Source organism: Rattus norvegicus, chromosome X (assembly GCF_021556685.1).
Source record: "Rattus norvegicus strain SHRSP/BbbUtx chromosome X, alternate assembly SHRSP_T2T, whole genome shotgun sequence".
Taxonomy (NCBI): domain Eukaryota; kingdom Metazoa; phylum Chordata; class Mammalia; order Rodentia; family Muridae; genus Rattus; species Rattus norvegicus.
The window spans coordinates 85,136,301-85,161,065 of NC_141554.1; the positions used below are offsets into that span (position 1 = coordinate 85,136,301).

Below are 24,765 nucleotides of genomic sequence, written 5' to 3' on the forward strand. Positions count from 1 at the left end.
AGTTCAGTGAATTAGATCTGATAATTATTTCAACTTTAACAAGGATTTACAACTCATTAATCATTTTGATAATAGAGACAGCACTTTTATGACAACTAAAGTCAATTCAGGAGTTTAAAATTATGACATGATTATGAACCAAAGAATAAAATCTGGTTCTCTGACTTCTTCCTATAAATAATTCCTTATCGATTATTTGTGAAATGTGAATTTATTTAATAATAAATTATTTGAATAATCTCAAATGACCTACAGTGTATGAAATGTTGATGCCACAAGTATCATAATCTTATAAGATAGTGAGTGCATCATTTTAATGATACATTATTAGTAACAAGATACATTTTAAAGATTATTTTAAGTTTTCAGCTTTTAAAAGCTATTTTCATTATGATATTAATTGGAAATTCTGATTTTGGTGACACTTACGTCATTATGTTTCTATTTGACATTTAAAATGTTAGTAGTTTCACTGACTTGATGTCCGAAAAATTATAAAAGTTCATCTTGAGGAAAAATACTAATTGAGGTCCACTTATCTAAGTACAACTACCCTACATTCTACTTTTAAGTAAATATAAATTTACCATGTTTATGGTGAAGATTAAGATGTGCAAAAGAATTACAGAGTTGTTTCCACTTGTTCAAACGTTTTGGCTCTAAAAATAGATGAAATGGTTCAAGAATTTTGACCATATTTATCGTATCCTGAAGAGAGTTATAGTGCATGACCCTATAGATCCTCACAAAACACATTTATCACATAAGTTTATACGCTCAATTATAGCTGTAGTTAAGGATTTTAAATAAACTTTACTACAGCTTTTAAGTAAAGAGATAATTTGAGTCTCTGCTCATGTTAGTCTTTAGAAGTAGGTCTCACAAATGTCATGTGTTCAAACACCAGTCATTTTAATCTCAAAATTTAGAGGAGATTATAAATTCCTTTTTCTTGTTGATTTATAAAAATAATACTAAGTCCCTAGCTAGAAGACAAATAAATTCATCACTACAGTGCTTCATGTTTTGTACTTCAGAGACAACCTAAAATTATTGTCTATGTTGAAAGATATTTGTTGAAGAACTTTTGAATACAAAGACTTACATTTCAAAGGAAACCAATCTACCAATGAATTATACCACAACTTATTATGCCTATTATTCAGATAAAGTAGAGGATAATTCCCACCATCCCCTAAACAGTATTTTTTTCTTTTTCCTTTTGCTCATCTTATGGAGGCGTACCAATAGCAGAAGGTTAAAAGCTATATTAGATATAAATAAGAAGACCCAAACTTTTCATTAAGTTATGATATCTTAATTAACTTAAATTCTTTTTTCATTTATGTTAAAAATGAATACCAAATTGCAGTCATTTTTATTTTTAAGGTTCAGCTACTTCTAGATAATAAAGTTATTTTTTCTTCACCCTTTTCTCCTTTCACTTTTTATTATATTAACAGTCATTTGTATAATAAGTAAGTTAAGAGAAATGAAATATTAAAAGACAACCTACTCAGCCTTTAACATTTATTTTAATAATTTGAACACAGGAATAACTATAACAAACTGTATTTGTATCATCTTTTCCCCTTTTGGTGTCATAGAAATATCACATTTATTAGTATCTACTTAAATTTCTTACATGCTTCATATAATATTGTGATATTCCTAGAATTTAGCTATTTGCACCTTTTATCTAAACTTGCTATATTTTAAATTGTAACTTTCAATTTCCCGAGGAATAAAGACACTGTATTCAAAGAAACTCAGATTGATGGAATCTCTTTATCACCCTTCCCTGGCAGGCCACCATTTGATTGCATGTCAGAATTTTCCAGTCTGAAAAATCATCTCATTAACCATATCACATTACTGAAATATTTCTCTGAACAGGTAAGACATAGTTTTGTTGTGCTGTTCTCCATTCATATTCCTGTGTATTTACTTACCAAACTAGCATTACTTCACTAACACCTGGAAAAACTGTCCTTTTTTAAAAAACTACTCCTCATGAGATAAAGGCCTATATTTTGTTATAGATAGAATATTTGGTAATCACATTGAGTTGTCACCTCAAATTCCTTTTCCATTGTATCAGCATTTATCCTCATTTCTGGATTGTTCAAAATAATAACTGAGCTTACATGAATACTTCAAAAGGTTACTTTTCTCTACTAAGAATCATAGAAACTTGATAATCTAGTATTAAGTATCATTCAGTCAAAAAGTATATCTCTTCACACAATATGTATTTAGCTATCATCTCTTACATTATATTAAGTAATTCTTCATTTTTGTCCAAAAATGAATATGGAATTCACTCATTTTGTATTCAAGGTTCATCTACTTATGGATAATATAGTTAGTTTATATTTAATCCTTTCCTCCTTTTATTTTTTACGTAATTGATCATTTGTATAATAAATTAAGAGAAATGAAATATTAAAAGATAACCAACTCAACCTTTATCCTTTTTATAATAATTTAAACACTTTCATTCATCCATCCATCTCTCCAGGAGTCCATCAAACAAGTCAACTTCTCTTTTCGTTACATTAACCACTAAAACATGTACATTGGGGCCAGTATTTAGTATAGATGAAAAGGAAGCAAAGGTGAATGAATTAATTTAAAATTAATTTGTGGAAGATGGACAATGAATTGGTATACTATGGTTTGTTAGGTTATTTTAATTTCATAATAATTTAAACCTTACATGTAAAAAATCTAGGATTCAAAAAATAGAAACAACTAAGACAGAATTATTTCATTCAAGGTTTAATAAAACAATGAGATATTTAAGTAAAATGTGCCAATTACAAAGTTTCTCTGATATATTAACTAGATTTTAAACCTCCCAAGGCCAAGTTGTATTGGATGTCAGTTTATATTAAGACTGTTAGTATAATGCTCATACATATTCTGTGTTATATTAATGTTTGGCTGTGATGTCAACATGGTGATCTATTCTTTTTCCTCTTTTTTTTTTATTGACTTGAGTATTTCTTATTTACATTTCGAGTGTTATTCCCTTTCCCGGTTTCCGGGCCAACATCCCCCTAACCCCTTCCCCTCCCCTTCTTTATGGGTGTTCCCCTCCCATCCTTCCCCCATTGCCACCCTCCCCCCAACAGTCACATTCACTGGGGGTTCAGTCTTAGCAGGACCCAGGGCTTCCCCTAACACTGGTGATCTTACTAGAATATTCAATGCTACCTATGAGGTCAGAGTCCAGGGTCAGTCCATGTATAGTCTTTAGGTAGTGGCTTAGTCCCTGGAAGCTCTGGTTGCTTGGCATTGTTTTACATATGGGGTCTCCAGCCCCTTCAAGCTCTTTCAGTCCTTTCTCTGATTCCTTCAAAAAGGGGTCCCATTTTCAGTTCAGTGGTTTGCTGCTGGCATTTGCCTCTGTATTTGCTGTATTCTGGCTGTGTCTCTCAGGAGAGATCTACATCCGATTCCTATCAGCCAGCACGCTTTATCCATCTTGTCTAGTTTGGTGGCTGTATATGTATGGGCCACATGTGGGGCAGGTTCTGAATGGGTGTTCCTTCTGTCTGTTTTAATCTTTGCCTCTCTATTCCCTGCCAAGGGTATTCTTGTTCCCCTTTTAAAGAAGGAGTGAAGCATATGGTGATCTGTTCTTATGGATCTAGTTATTTGTCAGACTAAGACAAGAGGAACACTTGAGCTCAGGAGTTTAAAGCCAAGTTTAATAACTTGGTGCGATCCCTTGTGTGTGTTATTGGGGGGAGGTGGAGCTGAACATGCTAGAAAGCCTCATTAACACTGGTATGTTTCCCATATGTATTTTATTTGTTTCTTAGAAGTAAGTTAAAAGGTTTGTTACACAAGAGAATTTTCAATAATTGTAGCTCATATATGCATTATAATTAATGTTTGGCAAATTCTTTTCTATGGTACAAATAAAACTCACATCCATTCCTCATGCTTCTTATAAACTTTTTGTTTTGTAAAGATGAAGTTTCTTCTTCAGATGAGAGTAAAGAAAAGATCATTAAGTATATCACTAAGGGACAACTAATTTTTCTTTATTAACAATATTTATTTTTAGTCATATATACATTTATACACACACATACATACATACATACATACATATATACATACATACATACATACATACATATATACATACATACATATATACACACAGACCCCAGTACTCAGAGGCCAGAGATGTCAGATCCAGTTGGAGCTAGGGTTGTAGGTGGTTGTGTGCTTACATGATGCAGTTGCTAGGAATGGAACCCAACAAGGAAAACTATAACTTCTAGAGAAAAATCCTTGTGTGTTAGAACTGTATTAAAGCAGAGTATAGTTTATAGTCTGAAATGTCATAGATAAGGAAAACTAAGAGGGATAGACCCCATATTTGATGCTCCTTTTATCTTATGAGATTTTCCACTCCAAATAAAAGGCCAAGTAAATGAGGCAAAGAAGAAATTGTTGAGAACCTCTGGTTTGACTAAGGTTTTATTTAGTCTTATATAACTAAGTGAAAAATGGATTTTATTGGTTACCTAATTTTTTAGATGGGAGCAGTAATGGTCTACATGCTAGCTAAATCATAAAAGAACTAGCTGGTACCAAAATCAAAGGTCAGCTTTAATTCGTGTTATCATTCATTATATTAACCTGATCCGCCTCTGTGTCAATGAATAAAACCAGAAGTATCTCTCCAAAGGAAGATAGCATCAATATGAGCCTCAATTTATCTCCAGAACTTTTCATATACAATAGCCCGTCTTAAATAAAGATAAAATAGAAAATAAAAGGAAATCAACTAATTAAAATGAAGTTTTTTGAGATAAACAATGAAAATGGAGAGGACAATTATTTAAAAAGTAATTAGAGGAGGATCTCTTAGTTTCAAGATCCACCAGCTGACTTTTTAAATTTCAAAATTATTTAATAGACCTTTGATAAGATTCAATCATACTTAGTTTCATTTCCCACAGAATTTGAGTTAATGTCAAGGATGTGTTAAGGCAAATGTGTCCGCAGGAAGAAACTTTATGCATGGCAATCTAGTTAGTAGCTTTCAAGGTGTTTAGGCTGTCTTTTAAGAAGAAAATCTAGACATAGAGAGTTTTTCTCATTTCCTTTCTTTTTTCTTTTTTAATTTGCAAAGCAGATCTAGCTGTAAAGTGATATTGGCCAACCAGAGGCCAAGTTTCTTCACTGTTAGCTGGTACTAGGAACATACTATATGGGAAAAAGAAAACAATACCTCCTTTTGAATATATTTATGTCAAAATTATTGCACTTCTTTTTTATATTTAAATTTTCCATCTTTTTGTTTCTTTACTTTTTACTTTTCCTCATTTTTTATTGGATATTTCTTTATTTACATTTGGAATGTTATTCCCTTTGCCAGTTTCCTGTACATAAGGCCCTATCCCCTCCCACTCCCATTCTTTTATAAGGGTGTTCCACTCACCATCCACCCCCACTTACATCCCCCCCTATAGTCCCCTACACTGGAGGGGTCCAACCTTGACAGGACCAAGGGCTTCTCTTTCCATTGGTTCCTAACAAGGCTTTCCTCTGCTACATAGGTAGTTGGAACCATGGGTCAGTCCATGTATAGTTTTTGGGTAGTAGTTTAGTCCCTGGGAGCTCTGGTTGGTTGACATTGTTGTTCTTATAGTGTTGCAAGCCCCTTTAGCTCTTTCAATCGTTTCCCTAATTCCTCCAGTGGGGGTCCTGTTCTCAGTTCAATGGTTTGCTGCTAGCATTCACCTCTGTATTTGATATGCTCTGGCTGTGTCTCTCAGGAGACATCTATATCTGGTTCCTGTCAGCATGCCCTTGTTAGCTTCATCAATCTTATCTAGTCCTGGTGACTGTGTGTGTGTGTGTGTGTGTGTGTGTGTGTGTGTGCCATATATATATGGCACATGTGGGGCAGGCTCTGACTGGCCATTCCTTCAGTTGCTGCTCTAAACTCTGCAAACATATTCCCTCCTATGAATATTTTTATTCCCCCTTTTAAGAAAGAGTGAAACATCTGCACTTAGGTCATCCTTCTTGAGCTTCATGTGGTCTGTGGATTGTATCTTGAGTGATTCGAATTTTGAGGCTAATATACATTTATCAGTGAGTGCATATGTGCGTTTTTCTGTAATTGGGTTACATCACCCTGGATGGTATTTTCTGTTCAGTCCATTTGCCTATGAATTTCATGGAGTCATTGTTTTTGATAGCTGAGTAGTACTCCATTGTTTAGATGTATCACATTTTCTGTATCCATTCCTCTTTTGAAGGGCATCTGGGTTCTTTCCAGCTTCTGGCTATTATAAATAAGCCTGCTAAGACCATAGTGGAGCATGAGTCTTTGTTATATGTCAGAGCATCTTTTGGATATATGCCCAAGAGAGGTATAGCTGGATCCTCAGGTAGTGCAATGTCCAATTTTCTGAGGAACCTCCAGACTGATTTCCAGAATGGTTGTACCGGTCTGCAATCCCACCAACAATGGAAGAGTGTTCCTCTTTCTCTACATCCTTGTCAGCATCTGTTGTCACCTGAGTTTTTTGATCTTAGCCATTGTGACTGGTGTGAGGTGGAATCTCAGTGTTATTTTATTTGCATTTCCCTGATGACTAAGGATGTTGAGCATTTCTTTAGGTACTTCTCAGCCATTCGATATTCCTCAGCTGAGAATTCTTTTTTTTTTTTTTTTTTGGTTCTTTTTTCGGAGCTGGGGACCGAACCCAGGGCCTTGCGCTTCGAGAATTCTTTGTTTAGCTCTGTACCTACCCCATTTTTAATGGATTATTTGGCTCTCTGGAGTCAAATTTCTCCAGTTCTTTCTATATTTTGGTTATTAGCCCTCTATCAGATGTAGGATTGGTCAATATCTTTTCATATTTGTTGGTTTCTGTTTTGTCCGAATGATAGTGTCCTTTGCCTTACAGAAGATTTGCAGTTTTATGAGGTCCCATTTGTAGATTCTTGATCTTGGAGCATAAGCCATTGTCATTTTGTTCAGGAAATTTTCCCCAGTGCCCATGTGATCAAGACTCTTCTTCACTTTTTCTCCTATTAGAGTGTATCTGGTTTGATGTGGAGGTCCTTGATCCACTTGGGCTTAAGCTACGTACAGACCATTCAGAATGGATTGATTTGCATTCCTCTACATGCTGACCTCCAGTTGAACCAGCACCATCTATTGAAAATGCTATCTTTTTATTCCATTGGATGGTTTTAGCTCCTTTATCAATGATCAAGGGACCATTGGTGTATGGGTTCATTTCTGGGTCTTCAATTATATTCCACTGATCTACCTGCCTGTCTCTGTGCCAATACCATACAGTTCTTATCACTATTGCTCCATAATACTACTTGAGGTCAGAGATGGTGATTCCCTCAGAACTTCTTTTATTGTTGAGGATAGTTTTGCTATCATGGGTTTTTTGTTATTCAAAATGAATTTGCAAATTGTTCTTTCTAACTGTATGAAGAATTGAGTTGGAATTTTGATGGGGATTACATTGAATCTGTAGATTGCTTTTGGCAAAATGGCCATTTTTATTATATTAATCCTGTCAATCCATGAGCATGAGAGTTCTTTCCATCTTCTCAGATCTTCAATTTCTTTCTTCATAGACATGAAGTTCTTGTCATACAGACCTTTCACTTGCTTGGTTTAAGTCACACCAAGGTATTTAATATTATTTAGGACTATTGTGAAGCGTTTCATTTCCATAATTTATTTCTCAGCCTATTCATTCTTTGAGTAGAGGAAGGCTACTGATTTGTTTGAATTAATTTTATACTCAGCCAGTTTTCTAAAGTTGTTTATCAGGCTTAGTAGATCTCTGGTGGAACTTTTGGGGTCACTTAAGTATACTATCATATCATCTCCAAATAGTGATATTTTGACTTCTTCCTTTCCAACTTGTATCCCTTTGATCTACTTTCATTGTCTGATTACTCTGGCTAGGGCTTTGAGTACTATATTGATTAAGTAGGGAGACAGTGGTCAGCTCTGTATAGTCCCTGATTTTAGTGGGATTGCTTCAAGTTTCTCTCCATTTTGTTTAATGTTATCTACTGGTTCCTATATATTGCTTTTACTATGTTTAGGTATGGGCTTTGAATTCCTGTTTTTTCCAGGACTTTGATCTTGAATGGGTTTTGAATTTGTCAAATGCTTTCTCAGCACCTAATAAAATGATCATGTGGGGCTTTTCAAAGACCCCTGGAGTGGGGAGACCCTCACTCAAGTCTCGGGATGACTCGACCCCCCAAGAACTCACAAAGACCTATCTTGATGCAATCAACAAGAGGTTTATTGATAGGGACGACAGAAACCAGTGCACTGGGGTTGAGACTGGTATCCCACACAGGGGTAGAGGAGTTCGACCTCGAATGGTTGGGAGAAGGGGTATTTAAAGGAAAAACCATACCGAATCACAAGGAAGAACCTCCTGTTTCTCATGATTGTTCTTTAAGATTTTAATCTAACTTTATGGTTAACCAGTTCCTGCTAGTATGGTCAGCTGCTATTATGGTCAGCTGCTATTATGGTTAGCTAGTTTCTGGAACAAAGTGACTGAACCAGCTGGTGCAATTACTTTTTCTGTGATCGGCTAGCTTCTGGAACAAGCAGTTCCAGGGTCCGCTTTTGGCTTCAACTTTTGTCTAGGGGGCAAAATTTTTTTCATCTTTATTAACTTGGGTATTTCTTATTTACATTTCGATTGTTATTCCCTTTCCCGGTTTCTGGGCCAACATCCCCCAACTCCTCCCCTTCTGCTTCTCTATGGGTGTTCCCCCCCATCCTCCCCCCATTACCGCCCTCCCCCCAACAATCATGTTCACTGGGGGTTCAGTCTTGGCAGGATCAAGGTCTTCTAGGGGGCAATTTTAAACTTTTTGCTTTCAGTTTTCTTCCTTGAGTTTGTTCTATAGTAGATTATGTTGATGGATTTCCATATATTAAACCAGACCTGCATCCCTGGGATAAAGCCTACTTGATCATGATGGGTGATCATTTTTATGTGTTCTTGGATTTGGTTTGCAAGAATTTTATTGAGTATTTTTGCATCAATGTTCATAAGGGAAATTGGTCTGAAGTTCTCTTTCTTTGTTGGGTCATTGTGTGGTTTAGTTATAAGTGTAATTGTGACTTCATAGAAGGAATTTGGTAGTGTTCTGTCTGTTTATATTTTGTAGAACAGTTTGGACAGTATTGGTATGAGGTCTTCTATGAAGGTCTGATAGAATTCTGCACTAAACCCATCTGGTCCTGGGCTCTTTTTGGTTGGGAGGCTTTTAATACCTGCTTCTATTTTTTTAGGAGTTATGGAGTTTTTTATGTTTTTTTTCTGTTCCTGATTTAACTTTGGTACCTTTTATTTGTCTAGAAAATTGTCCATTTCCTCCAGATTTTCCAGTTTTGTTGAATATAGGCTTTTGTAGTAGGATCTGATGATGTTTTAGATGTCCTCACTTTCTTTTGTTATGTCTCCATTTTCCTATCTGATTTTGTTAATTTAGATGCACTTTATGTTCCCTCTGGTTAGTCTGGATAAGGGTTTATCTATATTGTTGATTTTCTCAAAGAAACACCACCTGGTTTTGTTGATTCTTTTATTGTCCTTTTGGTTAATTTCAGCCACAAGTTTGATTATTTCCTGCCTTCTACTTCTCTTGTTTGTCTTTGCTTCTTTTGTACAAGAGCTTTTAGGTGTGCTGTCAAACTTCTAATGTATGCTATCTCCTGTTTCTTTTTGCAGTCACTCAGAGCTGTGAACTTTCCTCTTAGCAGTGCTTTTATTGTGTTCCATAAGTTTGGGTATGCTGTGCCTTCATTTTCGTTAAATTCTAAAAAGTCTTTAATTTTTTTCTTTATTTCTTCTTTGACCAATTTATCATTGACTAGAGCGTTGTTCAACTTACATGTCCATGTGTGCTTTCTGTAGTTTTTCTTTTCTTTTTTTTTTTTTTTTCCGGAGCTGGGGACCGAACCCAGGGCCTTGCGCTCGCTAGGCAAGCGCTCTACCGCTGAGCTAAATCCCCAACCCCCAGCTAAATCCCCAACCCCCTCTGTAGTTTTTATTGTTATTGACGACCAGCCTTTGTCCATGCTGATCTAATAGGACGCATGGGATTATTTCTATCTTCCTGTATCTGTTGAGGCCTGTTTTGCAACTGATTATATGGTCAATTTTGGACAAGATACCATGAAGTGCTGAGAAGAAGGTATATCCTTTTGTTTTAGGATGAAATGTTCTATAAATATCTGTTAAATCCATTTGGTTCGTAACTTCTGTTGGTTTCTCTATGTCTCTGTTTAATTTCTGTTTCCATGATCTGACTATTAATGAGAGTGGGGTTTTGAAATCTCCTCTGTTATTGTGTGAGGTATATTGTGTGCTTTGAGCTTCAGTAAGGTTTCTTTTATGAATTTAGGTGCCCTTGCATTTGGAGCATAGATTGAGAGTTCATCTTGGTGGATTTTTCCTTTGATGAATATTAAATGTCCTTTCTTATCTTTTTTGATGACCTTTTTCTGAAAGTTGATTTTATTTGATATTAGAATGGCTCCTCCAACTTGTTTCTTCAGACCATTTGCTTGGAAAGTTGTTTTCTAGCCTTTTACTCTGAGGCAGTGTCTGTCCTTGTCTCTGAGGTGTGTTTCCTGTAGCAAAATGCTGGGTCTTCTTTTCATATCCAGTCTGTTAGTCTATGTCTTTTTATTGTGGAATTGATTCCATTGATGTTGAGATATTTTAAGGAAAAGTGATTATTGCTTCCTGATATTTTCATATTTAGAAGTGGGATTATGCTTGTGTGTCTCTCTTCTTTTGGTTTTTCCAAGGAGATTACTTTCTTGCTTTTTCTAGGGTGAAGTTTCCCTCCTTGTGTTCGGTTTTTCCATCTATTATCCTTTGTAGGTCTGCATTTGTAGAAAGATATTGTGTAAATTTGGTTTTGTCATGGAATATCTTGGTTTCTTCATTCATGTTAATTCAGAGTTTTGCTGCATATAGTAGCCTGTGCTGGCATTTGTGTTCTCTTATGATCTGTATGACATCTGCCCAGCATCTTCTGCCTTTCATAGTCTCTTGTGAGAAGTCTGGTGTAATACTTATAGGTCTGTCTTTATATGTTCCTTGACCTTTTTTCTGAACTGCTTTTAATATTCTTTCTTTGTTTTGTGCACTTGGTAATTTGACTATTATGTGACAGGAGGAATTTCTTTTCTGGTTCAATATATTAGGAGTTCTGTAGGCTTCTTGTATGTTTATGGGCATCTCTTTCTTTAGGGAAGTTTTCTTCTATAATTTTGTTGAAGATATTTAGTGGCCCTTTAATTTGGGAGTCTTCACTGTCTTCTATACCCATCATCCTTAGGTTTGATCTGCTCATTGTGTCCTGGATTTCCTAGATGCTTTGGACTAGGAGCTTTTTGTGTTTTACATTATATTTGACAGTTGTGTCAATGTTTTCCATGGTATCTTCTGCTCCTGATATTCTCTCCTCTTTCTCTTTTATTCTGTTTGTGATGCTTGAATCTATGACTCCTTATCTCTTCCCTAGGTTTTCTATCTCCAGGGTTTTCTCGCTTTTGCTTTCTTTATTGTTTCTATTTACATTTTTAAATCCTGCACAGTTTTGTACGATTCCTTCACCTGCTTGGTTGTGTTTTCCTGTATTTCTTTAAGGGGTTTTTGTGTTTCCTCTTTAAGTGCTTCTATTTGTTTACTTGTGTTGTCCTGTATTTCTTTAAGGGAGTTATTTATGTCCTTCTTAAGGTCCTCTATCATCATCATAAAATGTGATATATATCTAAATCTTGCTTTTCCGGTATGTTTGGTATCAAATATTTGCTTTGGTGGGGAAGAGCTGGGCTCTGATAATGCCATGTAGTCTTGGTTTCTGTTGATTAGGTTCCTGCACTTGCATCTTGCCATCAGGTTGTCTCTGGTGTTAGCCTGTCTTGCTGTCTCTGACAGTGGCTTGCCCCTCCTGTAAGCCTGTGTGTCAGCACTCCTATAGACCTGTTTTCTTTCAGCTGTATCTGGGATCAGGTGCTCTGATCTCAGGTGTGTAGGCACTCCTGGTGACTGGCTTTCGGTTCTTGGTGCAGGCAGAAACCTGAATGGTCCTGCCCCTGACTGTTCATAGGTCCCTGTGCCCAGAGTGCACAGATGGCACTAGGCCATTTCTTTTTGGGTCAGTAATGTGGGCAGAGAGTAGTCTCCTCTGAGTTCTTAGGAGTTTCCGCACTTCTGAGGTTCCAGTTCTCTCCCCCATGGGATTTGGGTACAGAAAGCTTTGTGACAGATTCAGGTCAGTTCTATGCACAGGTGGGACCCAGGAGGTTCCTGCTGCTGACTGCCAACTTATCGCACTTCTTTGGATAGAGCTTAAGTAGATATTGGTAGGAATAGGACCAAACCCATGTACCTATGTACAAGAGGAATGGAAATGAATCAGTAAAGTAGGCAGTCCATGAGGTCAGATATCCCTCATGCCTTTTAGGCTACACTTTAACCATGGTTGGGTACATATTCCTCTGTGTATGGTCTTTTTTCTAGCAGGATAGCCCAGAACCCCCCAAGTGTACACACAGTTTCCATACCTGTGATCTAATAGCGATTAGGTTTAATGTCATCCCTGTTGGATGCCTCTGTTTTCTGTTTCTCTTAACTTCTTATGTGTGCTGTTATCCCAGACATGTATTGTTTCTGCTTAATGTAAGATGTAGACTTGGAAATTTCTGTCTTAAATTGTGTGTCCATTATTGGGTGATATAAATGTAATCCTGGCTAGTACTAAGGTTTTGACAACTTGGCATCTAGTAACAGGTACGACCCAGAGACATGAGTCATCACTCCTAAATTTCCTTAAGTTCTTTCCTTCTTCAGGGGTCTGGAGTTCATGCAGAACTTTTAGAGGATCCAGGAAATAGGGCAAGTATTTTTATATCTAATTGCTTGATCAGGGAGAAGTTCTAACCCTACAATAACCTGCAAGATGCCAGATTTCACAATGAAAGATTTCCTGGGTTAAATTGGAGAGTAGGTATTCTACAGACCTGAAAATAAAAATCATCAGAAATATACTCTGAGAAATTGTAGAACTTTTCTATGTAGTAGCTAAGGCCACTTGCAAAATAGTTTGTTTGGGGTGGGGCACACAATGTCCATCCAAGACATGAATGAAGATACAAAAGGGTTTCAGACAGAATTCATTGTAAAAGAAGTCAAGATTAGGCTTTTTAAAAAGTTTTCAGTGGATATCATTCAAGCAACAACTGAAAGAAGCAGTCCTTATGTTCTCAAAGAAAAAAAATGCAGCATTTATGCTTGCAGTAATGATTAAATTATGAGTTATAAAATAGCAAAAGATGTGTGTTCATACCATAGGAGGAGCTAGGAACAGCTATTTCAGAGAAAGTAACTAGGAATGAACTTTTAAGAGCAGTGAGAAGATATAGAGCAGGCAGAATGCTGAGCTAGAGAACAGAGGAGAAGGAAAAGGAATAGTAGAGTAAGAAAGAGTAAAAGGAGATATAGTAGTCTTAGCCATAGGAGGATTCCAATTTGTTTTACATTATTGTTAAAGAAAATTGATCTAAGTCACAGTACCAAAAGATAAAGTGTTGTCTGAAGTTTCTATTAGTCTGAATACTAGCAGTACACTCAATTCTCATGAGACAAATTTGAAGAAGACAAAGTATTAGAATAATTAGAATAATATTTGGGATATTAGCCCTCTGTCAGATGTAGGGTTAGTGAAGATCTTTTCTCAATCTGTAACCTGTTGTTTTGTCCTGTTGTCATTGTTCTTTGCCTTATATAGCTTTTCACTTTTAAGAGGTCTTATTTATCAATTATTGATCTTTGAGCCTGAGCCATTTGTGTTCTGTTCAGGAAATTTTTTCCTGTGCCAATGAATTCAAGGCTATTTCCCACTTTGTCTTCTATTGAATTCAGTGTAAATTTTATGTTCACATCCTTGATTCACTTGGACTTGAGCTTTATGCAGGGTGCTGAATATGCTTCAATTTTCATTCTTCTACATGCAGACTACCAGTTATCTCACCACCATTTGTTGAAGATGCCTTCATTTTTCCACAATATATTTTTTGGTTTCTTTGTCAAAAATTAAGTGTATGGGTTCATTTCTGGGTCTTTGACTAAGTTTCCTTAATCCTTCTGTCCATTTCAATAAGACAGACTTTTCCATTATTGTAGATCTTATGAAATGTCTTCCCATGATGTTTGCAGTGCCTGTTGCACATATCTTAATATACTTCTTCATTATACTTATTTCTAAGTATTTTTTCTAAAGCTAGATTAAATGGAATAGTTTTTTTAACTCAAATGAACACTCAGAGTGTTCATTTCTGGTATATAGCAACAGAATCAATTTTCTATATCAATTTTATTTTGTAACATTAACAAAAATATTAGTTCAAATAGGTTTTTAATGGATACTGGGATGTAGAAATAGTTTTAATTTTTCATGTCCAATCTATTTACTTCTTTTTCTTATAAAATTGGTCTCTTTATATCCTTCATGAAATATATTTTCATCAAAATTTTAAAATTTTCATTATGTTCAAATTGGGGAAGTAAATTTTTTAGTTCTGTCCTTTAGTTCTATTAATATATTTAATTAATATTGGGTACCTACTGTAATCAATTACTATAGGAGACATAACTGTAAATTAAATTTTGATACTTTCAAGAAGCTTTCTAGTACTGCTATGATTAGATACATCTCATCACTAAAAATCTCATTTTTTAAGCAATCTGTCATAAAATATTTCTGAAAATTTCCAGTTAGTAAATAGACAAGAATCTATCATGCAAGAGTCATAATTTCAAGTTTCTCATAAGTACTTATATAAAAATAGAACAACACATTTCATAATTTTATTGTCAAATTAAAATATTTGATTCCATTATTTTGTGATATAAGTAAAATAGAACTAAAATTTTAATATATTCACATTTAACTTAATTGCAATTCAAAGTTAGTTTTATTTATCATCAAAATTGATAGCATTCTTTTCTTCTAACATACAATCATTACATAGATTAACTATAAATTTTTTATCACAAAGATTCTATGAAGTATTATTATTCCAAAAGCCAAAGATTTTAATTAAGTATATTAATAACTGGAAATAAATTTCCAGAACTTGATTAGATTTTACAATTGATAGCCATTTTAGCATTAAATTACAGTGTAAAATAATCACTTCTAAATAAACATTAGATGAAATCTCATTACTTCATAATTAAATAAGTTTTGGAAAATTGATATTTTCTCAAGTACATGAAAGTCTGTGAGTGCTTCTAGTTTTGTAGATTGGGCACAGAAAATATATCTTCAAGTTTGTGATGGAATACTTACCTTGCTACTTTTCATTTGGTCAATGAGTGTATGTGAGCAAACTTCACATTGCTTGTGAATCAAACAGTATTAATCATTGAGATGTCTTTAACACTATGTTTCTCCAAAAATATTCCTTTGTAATTTGGATTAAATTCATTATGCATTTCAGTATCTGAAGTAAAAGTTAATTCCAAGTCACTGCCTGATAACAGTTTTGTAAATAGTTCTTTCTATTCAGAAAAACAATATTGGCATTGAGTTTAAAAAACATACAATTAAACTTTACTACTGCTGATCTCTCATAATGCTATGTTATAGAAATTCAGGCACTAAGATAGATGTTTTTGCTTGTGCATGGTATTCTGTCCGTTCGTTCTCTCTTTCTCTCTCTCTTTCTCTCTCTCTTTCTCTCTCTCTCTCTTTCTTTCTTTCTTTCTTTCTTTCTTTCTTTCTTTCTTTCTTTCTTACATTTTTCTTTTATTGGATATTTTGTTTACATTTCAAATGTTATCCCTTTCCCCATTTCCCCTGAAGAAACCCCCTATCCTATCCCCCCCTCACCCTGATTCTATAAGGGTGCTCCCCCACCCCTTCCTAGCTCACTGCCCTGACATTCCCCTGCACTGGGGGGTCCACTGGCAGGACCAAGGGCTTCTCTTCCCATTGGTGCCCAACAAGGCCATTCTCTGCTTCATATGCATCTGGAGCTATGGGTATGTCCATGTGTATTCTTGGGACGGTGGTTTAGTCAAGAAAAAGATGAATGCAATGTTAATTGTCCTAAAGTGAATAACTATAATTGATGATTCTCCTGGATTTATAATATGTGATAAATGCAAATATTTTCTGTAATAAGTACCTCGGGATGAATAAAAACATAAAGATCAAAGGTTTTTTAATAGCCTGTGTTTTCCTAAGCTTGCTAAATTTATCTAATTAAACTGTTTTCTGCCCACAGAATTTTTTGCTAACTCCATTTTAACACATTTGAGTTAATTCCATTTTAAGCCTTATTGAATTAGTCTTAATTTGAGAACCTCTCCTGTTGTTTCATGTAATTTTCCTTCACTTTAAACTCTGCTTTGACTCGTTATATAAATTCCAACAACTGCACTGTTTTGTAATATCTATTAACTCATTAGGAGCCAGGAAAAATACTGGAAATGACTATACTTATATCTTTGTTAGCTATTGCCATTTCTCCCAATTTTCTTAATTTTTGATCAAATGTATCCGAGTATATTTTTTTCACTTTCTGAAATGAGGGTATGCATTAGTAAAATTAATGAAATACATTATTATGATAGAATATCATGATAATGTTGTACCTGAAATACTGTCAATATGTAACAGTATCATTTTAATGTGACAAGCAGAAATACAACTCTTCCCAGATCTAACCACTTTCCTGCTTAACAATTTATATCTTTATTTTTGCTTATTAAAATAATTTTGAGCTATCCAGATGTCCTTGGATGTTTAGTCTTCCACTGAAGTTATAGCTGACTTACTAGGGTACATTCTCAGAGAAAACTTTCTCTCTCAGCATCTAAGAGTTACCAATGATACCATCACTAAGCCTTGGGTTTTATGCCCAATTTCTCTCCATTCTATGATTTGGACTGTCTTAAGCTTTCACAAGTCTTGTACATTCTGCAATAACTGTTCTTAAGTTTATATGTGTGACTGACCCTCTGTGTCCCCTGTAGGCATCTACCACTTATAGTTCTTAACACTCTTCCCACCCATTCCTCTGTAATGTTCCCTGGGCCCTGGTGACTGGATTACAGCGTGTTTATTTTGTCTAGATTGAACACTCTGAGGTCTTTTATTGTCTATATCTTGAATAACTGGGGGTCTATTGGATAAACACCCTCTGTTGCAAATAGAAGCCTCTCATATGAGCACCAGAAAATGCATTGATCCCTGGTATAACAATGAGACATTAGGGGTCAGTTTAATACTATTTCCATTTTGTAGCATAATAGTAGTGGGATCTTCCCTAGAAGCCATAACCTGTTATGTTATGTGTTATATTTATATGTTCCTGGCTCAGTAGTAATGCCAGGGGTGGTTTTATCTTGTAAAATGTGACTTTAGCCCAATCAGAAAGTGTTTGGTTATTCCTATGTTGCTCATGTAACATTTGTACCAGTGGGCATTTTCATCAGGCTGTTCATTATTGTAGCTGCATAATATAGATATGTATGACTTGTGATTATTTTTATGTTTAGATAGCATGAGAAGAAGCTTTCAACATTATGAAAAGTAGCCAGTAAGGGTGAATCCTCCAAGTCTGAACCGTCTTGTTCTTTATATATTCTATGGTCCAGGTATGTGGTAATTTTAGGAAGAGGGTCTTACTGTCAAGTTCTGGAGGACAACCAAGAGCAATAGTGATATCCTGTAATATTTGGGTGTCTGTGAGAAGTCACGGGTAACAACTTCCAAAATACTGGAAGTTAATGTTTCTGGTACTGAGCTTTTTATTTTAAGTCTCCATTGTAAATGGGAGTGTGTGCTAGGGTGTTTGTTGATTTTAGAGTTATGTCATTATAAGTTTTTTAGTGTGTGTATATAAGCTTCTAATGTTATTGATTTCCATGTAACCTAAAATTGTCTTTAGTGTAACTTATCCCTCCCTGTAATCCTTCCTTTACACTGTCTCCCACTCTCATACCCCATTCAATCCCATTGGTATTTAAATCATTCCTTAAACTAGACCCAGCATCACATATCATTTCTATGAGCTCATACAACAAACCTTTTTTTTTTTTTTTGGTTCTTTTTTTCGGAGCTGGGGACCAAACCCAGGGCCTTGCGCTTCCTAGGCAAGCGCTCTACCACTGAGCTAAATCCCCAACCCCTCATACAACAAACCTTAAAGAATTACTAAAACTTACCATATGCTAGGTACTGTCATATATTCAGGAAACAAACATGAAATCTCTGCTCTACAACTTGGTCAGATACCTTCTCTAAAATGAGAATATCATTACATTTTGAAAGGGAGATTTAAAAAGTACAGGTTCAAATACACTAAAGACAAACTTCATATGTTTGGTCCAGTGAGTCTTATCTGAAAACTTTCCTAAAGAATATGTAGTCTATCTGCCTCAGTTAACATATAAAAGAACAGAAGCATGTGGAAAGGAAGTCATATTCTGAAGATTACTTAGCCATGATTGTTATTTCAAATGTTATAAAGTATTAACTCTCATACCAGTACTTATATATAATCAAATAATATCCACAAGACAATGGTAACTTATCTTTTCATTTTGGAACATTACACAAAAATAGCACCCTATATCCTAGGTTTTGCAGATCCCATTCCAAAGATATTAGTAATATGGAGACACACATAAATTCTGAAAATTTTTTGACTTTGCTCTTTACTCTGTTCTTTTTGTTTGCAAGGTAAGCAATAATGATCATGGTCCAGTTCGCCAATCAACTGATATTTACATAAATATTATATTGTACTTACTACGTTCAACCACTTTGTGTATATTAATTCAGTCAGTCTATTACAGCTCTATAAGACATGTTTACTATTCTTATTGTACAAGGGAAGAAACGAAGGTAGAAGGAGTTGATTTGCCTGAGATTAAGCTCTCAGAACATTAAATTATCACTTTCCTTAATACCTGCCCCTTTAGTACTAATTTGTGGTTGAAGAAAACTAGCATTTGTTTAATAACAGTTCTAAAAGACTAGTCAATGATAAGATGCCAATGCTAAAATTCTTTCCCAGGGGGGAGAAGTAAAGCAATGTCTATCTCTTTTCTTAAACCAAGGCATGATTCTGCCAAAGGTTATTCTAGGGTATTCAGTGAATTTATCAGGCTTCCTTACAGAAAAGAACCTAAATGAGAGGTTATTTTCAGGGGTATGGGCATTCCTTCCAAACCAGTCATACCTGAAAATCCTTACCCTACAAAGATGAGGGGCACCCGGTAGCAGTATAGATGGAACCCCTTCTCTTTTCCCTGGTCTGTACATATTCCAGTACCTTGCTAATATTACCTGACCTCTAAATTCTCTAGGTCCTCCCCACGTAGACATGAAGAGTTACCAAGAATTAGGGAACAGCTGCATATTTAGGAAATAATTTAATGCCCTACTCTTCCACTGTATTTGCCAAAACAAAACATTAACAAGTTTATCTTGTTAATGGCACAGCTAGACTCGCCAAGGTAGGAATTGTGTGACTTGGAGGAAAGTCAGTCATAAAAGATGTACTAGGTAGCAAGACCAACCAATATTTTGAAACCAGATTGCTTTACTGTATGACAGGGCTTTGCAGTTTCACCACTATTGGCATTTTGGGTCTAAACGTATTCTGTTGTGGGGAAATTGTTGTTTTGGTATTGTAGTATGATAATAATATCTGGATTGGATACAGAAAATGTGGCACATTTACACAATGGAGTACAAATCAGATATTAAAAACAGTGACTTCATGAAATTCTTAGGCAAATGGATGGAACTAGAAAATACCATCCTGAGTTAGGCAACTCAGTCACAAAAGAACACATATGGTATGTACTCACTGATAAGTGGATATTAGCCAAAAAGCTTAGAACACTCAAGATACAATCCACACACCATAGGAAGCTCAAGAAGGATGACCAAAGTGCAGATGCTTCAGTTCTTCTTACAAGGGGGAACAAAAATATTCACAGGAGGAAATATGGAGACAAAGTGTGGAGCAGAGACTGAAGGAAAGGCCATACAGAGACTGCCCCACCTGGGGACCCAACCCTTTATAGTCACCAGTCCCAGACACTATTGTGGATGCCAAAAAGTGCGTGGTGACAGGAGCCTGATATAACTGTCTCCTGAGATGCTCTGCCAGAACATGACAAATACAGAGACAAATGCTTGCAGCCAACCATTGAACTTAGAACAGAGTCCCCAATGGAAGAGTTAGAGAAAGGACTGAAGGAGCTGAAGGGGTTTGCAACCCCATAGGAAGAACAACAATATCAACCAACCAGACAACCCACCCCCAGAGCTCATGGGCCTAAGCCACCAACCAAAGAGTACACATGGAGGGACCCATGGTTTGCATGAAACGTATCACATCAAGGACTTAATATAACTTTATTATATATTAATATAACTTTAAGTCCTAAGATTTAAGCCAAATTCTGATTTCATTCCTAATTGCATATAACAGTTACCTGGGAATCTTTAAAAAAAGAATAGTGACAATCATCCCTAGCCCTAGATATTTTATGTTCAATTAGTATGAAATAAAACTTGGTCATTTTCATTTCCCCTAAGTTCCCTAAGTAATTATAATACACATACAGCTATGAGAATCAGGCTCTTAGATGCTACTTTCAAATAGAATTTACTTATTTACTTTTCATTTATTTACCAAGTAAAACAGACGTTGATTATGCTGAAAAAAACATACTTGTAGAGCAAAAACACAGAGAAAAGACTGGGCTTCACAATTCTTCATTTGGTTGATTGTGGTTCTCTATAGTGGTCTCCATCTGTAGCAAAGTTCCCTTGATGAGGATTAAAAACTACATTCATTTGGTAGTTTGGGTATTAGGTTGTTTTAGTAAAATAGTAGTTGTAGATTCTCCTCCAATACAGATTACTTCAATAGTTCTGAGTAGTTAGATTTCTAGTATCTGGAATGATTTCACTCTTATTGAGAGTGTCCTCAGTCCAATTACAGAGCTGTTCATTTCCACCAAGATATTTGTGCTACTACTGTACACTCAGGGTTATAGTACCATGCTAGTTATTGATGTGGTTCAATAGGATCATAGTCCACACATAAAGCTCAGGGAACATTGTGAAAAATGGGGAAGAAAAACTCTAAGAAGATGATTATTAGGGAACTGGCATGACATTGCATCTCCAAGCAATTAAAAGCTACACCAATAAAATTTCACTAATATGGCTATTCAAACATGAGCTGTACAAGATGACACTAATACACATGAAAAAGTACATAGGATTTTGTATAGGCCAGAACCCATGAAGGAACCACAAGCAACTAGGGAATACTGAGGACAGGAAAGTATTCTCCTTCAGTGAAGAGCACACCAATTGGTTATCCAATACCAAGTGGCCAGCCTTGAAAAAATACGTGCAAGTAACATTATACAGAGTAGTTAATATTTAGGGATATATGTTTATACACATATAAAGATACATACACATTCACATATGTAATAGCAAAACAGGTCATAAATTTGGAAGAAAGCAAGGGGGGATAAAAGATTAAATTTCGGAGAGACTATAGGGAAGGGGACTTTTGTAGTTATAATCACAAAAATAAACAAGAAAGAGATCTACAAAATGGAGGGCAGCCCTAGGGAAACAAAAGCCTATTCTTTCCTTGAAGGCTAGAGTCTTTTAAAGGTCTTTAGGTGTCTTATTTTACCAATTTAGAGTTGGCCAGTTTGAGAAGAGCAGGCTGACTGAGTGGTCCAGAAAATGGGGCCCATTTACACAATGGAGTACTTTACTACTCAGCTCTTAAAAAACGGTGACTGCATGAAATTCTTAAGCAAAGAGATGGACCTAGAAAATATCCTGAGTGTGGTATCCTAGTGACAAAAGAACGCACATGGTATGCATTCACTGATAAGTGGATATTAGCCCCAAAGCTCAGAATACCCAAGATAAAATTCACAGACCATATGAAGCTCAAGAAGAAGGAAGACCAAAATGTGAATGCTTCGGTCCTTCTTAGAAGGGAGAACAAAATTCTCACAGGAGGAAATACAGAGACAAAGAGTGCAGCAGAGACTAAAGGAAAGGCCATCCAGAGATTGCTCCACCTGGGGATCCATCCCATATGTAGCCACCAAACCCAGTCACTACTGCTGATGCCAAGAAGTGCTTGCTGACAGGAGTCAGATACGAATCTCCTGAGAGGCTCTGCCAGAACCTTACTGATACAGATGAGGATGCTAGCAGCTGGCCATTGGACTGAGCATGGTAACCCCAATGGAGGAATTAGGGAAAGAGCTGAAAGAGCTGAAGGGGTTTGCAACCCCATAGGAAGAGCAACAATATCAATCAGCCAGACCCCCGCTCTAGAGCTCCCAGGGACTAAAACCACAAAACAAAGAATACACATGGGTGGACCCATGGCTCTAGCCACATGTGTAGCAGAGGATGGCATTGTGTGGCATCAATAAGAGGAGAAGCTCTTGGTCCTGTGAAGCTCATTTCCCCAGGGGAATGACAGGGTGGTGAGGTGGGAGTGGGTGGTTGGGAAGAGGAGCACCCTCATAAAAGGAGGGGGAGGGTGGATGGGAGATGGGGAAACCAGGTAAGAGGATAATATTTGAAATGTAAATACATAAATATTCAATAAAAAGAAGGTAAAAGTGATGAATATTGAGCATCCTCCAAGTGAATTTCATGTATCAGCTATACTTGGTATAAAATTAGGCAATTATGTGTATCTAGCATATACCAAATAAGTTGTTTCAAGTATCACAATTTTTACTTTGTTTATTTGGTATATGTGTGCCAGAAGAGATGTAAGGTCAACCCTGATAGTTGGTTCTTAACTTCCACATATAGGTTCCACATATGATCAAAGTCAAGGTATGGGACTTGGCAGAAGGTACACTAGCTCCTAGTAGCATATTTGTGCTATGTTCTGTGGTTTGTTCCTTTCAAACAAGGTACTTTCTCTTTACTCTTCCTCTAACTTCTAGTTGTCATAGTGATCCAAAACTATATTCATTGTCAAAATCACTTATAGATCAGTTCCTAGTCAAGTTATTATCATTCATCAATGGTTGGGAGCAGATGTAGAGACCCACAGCCAAACATTAGGAACGGCCTGGGGAATCACACAGAAGAGGGGGAGGAAGGATTGTAGAAGTCAGAGTGGTTGAGAAAGCCACAAGACCATGGCCAACATAATCAAATAGAGGTCAAAGAGGCCAACAGAGTCTGAAGCAACAATCATGGAGTGTGCATGGGGCTGAGATAGGTCCTCTCCGTATATGTTATGGTTGTGTAGCTTAGTGTTCTTGTGAGACTCCGAACAGTGAGAGTGTATGTGGACTGTCTCTTTCTCTTTTGCCTGTGCTTAGGACCCTTTCCTCTTACTGAGTTGCATGACTGACCATTATATGAGTTTTAAAAAGGGAAACAGAGGAGGACTTGATCTGAGGGAGAGGCCAGATGCACAGAGGGAATGGGAGGAGTGGAGATGTGGGAAATTGTGGTCATAATATATCATGTATGAGAGAGTAATAAAAGTTTTAAAAATCATTCATCACTCCATAATATTTTATTTTTAATAATTATGCTATCTAATAATATGTTTTATTATACGTTATGTGACATGCACTAAATACACACATATTGTTTTGATATCAGAGGTGGGATTTTTTTCTATTAAATAATGAATGGCATGGTTATTTGTGCCATTAGTACTAGGCAATAAAAAAGTGATGACTTTACCTGTGTTGGTGGACCTAGTCCATCATTCAAGGACAAAGAAAACGATCAGAAAACTTTGAATTGCAGATATCTAATATTATATGCTCCGATAAAAAGAATATTCCAGAAAGGAAAGTTAATCTCATACTTAGCTTTTTAATAAAGTATTTAATTGAGGTTGAACATTGTTTTCCTGAATATATAATTTTTAAGGGATTCACTTTTGCTTCTCTGGGAACATTTGAAGTTCTTCAAGTTACATTGTAGTAGACCAGTGACCCCCATTCAATGTAGGTACCTCTAATGGGAGTCTGGGAATTAAAGGATAAGAATGAGAAAAAATGGAGCTGAGACAAAGTTCTGATCAAGGCTCAACTTTATTGCAAAGCAGCAGGCTTATAAAGGCAAAAAAAAAAAAAAAACATAAGCCCTACCCTTAGACGTGACTGATGATGTAAATCACCTCATGCAGACAGTCAATGGCATAGGTTTCCATTTCTTAGCACAAGACTCTCTTATTAGGCTGGCAAATTCCACCAAGTGCTGTGATAGTAGCAAACATAGCTGATTTAGCAACTCCAGCTATGCAGGTCATGGATGAACCTCCACATTACATTATAGTTTCATGGAAGGGAATTATAATGGATTAGATACTTTACATATTTAATCTTAATTAAATACTGTAAGCCTGGATTAGTAGAAAGATATTGTTTAATTTTTTTTCATGGAACATCTTGGTTTCTCCATCTGTGGTGATGTTGAAAGAGGTTTGCTGCCTATAGTATCCTGGGCTGGCATCTGTGATCTCTTAATATCTAGATTGCATCTTTCCAGGATCTTCTGGCTTTTGGATTCTTTGTTGAGAAGTCATGTGTATTTCTGATAGGTTTTCTTTTATGTTAATTGACCTTTTTACTTACAAATTTTAGT

The 24,765-nt window shown here is 35.9% G+C and overlaps 1 protein-coding gene across 3 annotated transcripts in view; it reads left to right on the forward strand.

Moving 5' to 3' along the window:
• The window catches only part of Tex16 (testis expressed gene 16), a 373,047-nt gene that overhangs the window by 83,156 nt on the left and 265,126 nt on the right, over positions 1-24,765 (forward strand). For all 3 annotated transcript variants that reach the window (NM_001417287.1, NM_001417288.1, NM_001417289.1), the window contains 1 exon segment: positions 1,809-1,896. In NM_001417287.1, the coding sequence (NP_001404216.1) occupies positions 1,809-1,896 (88 nt within the window).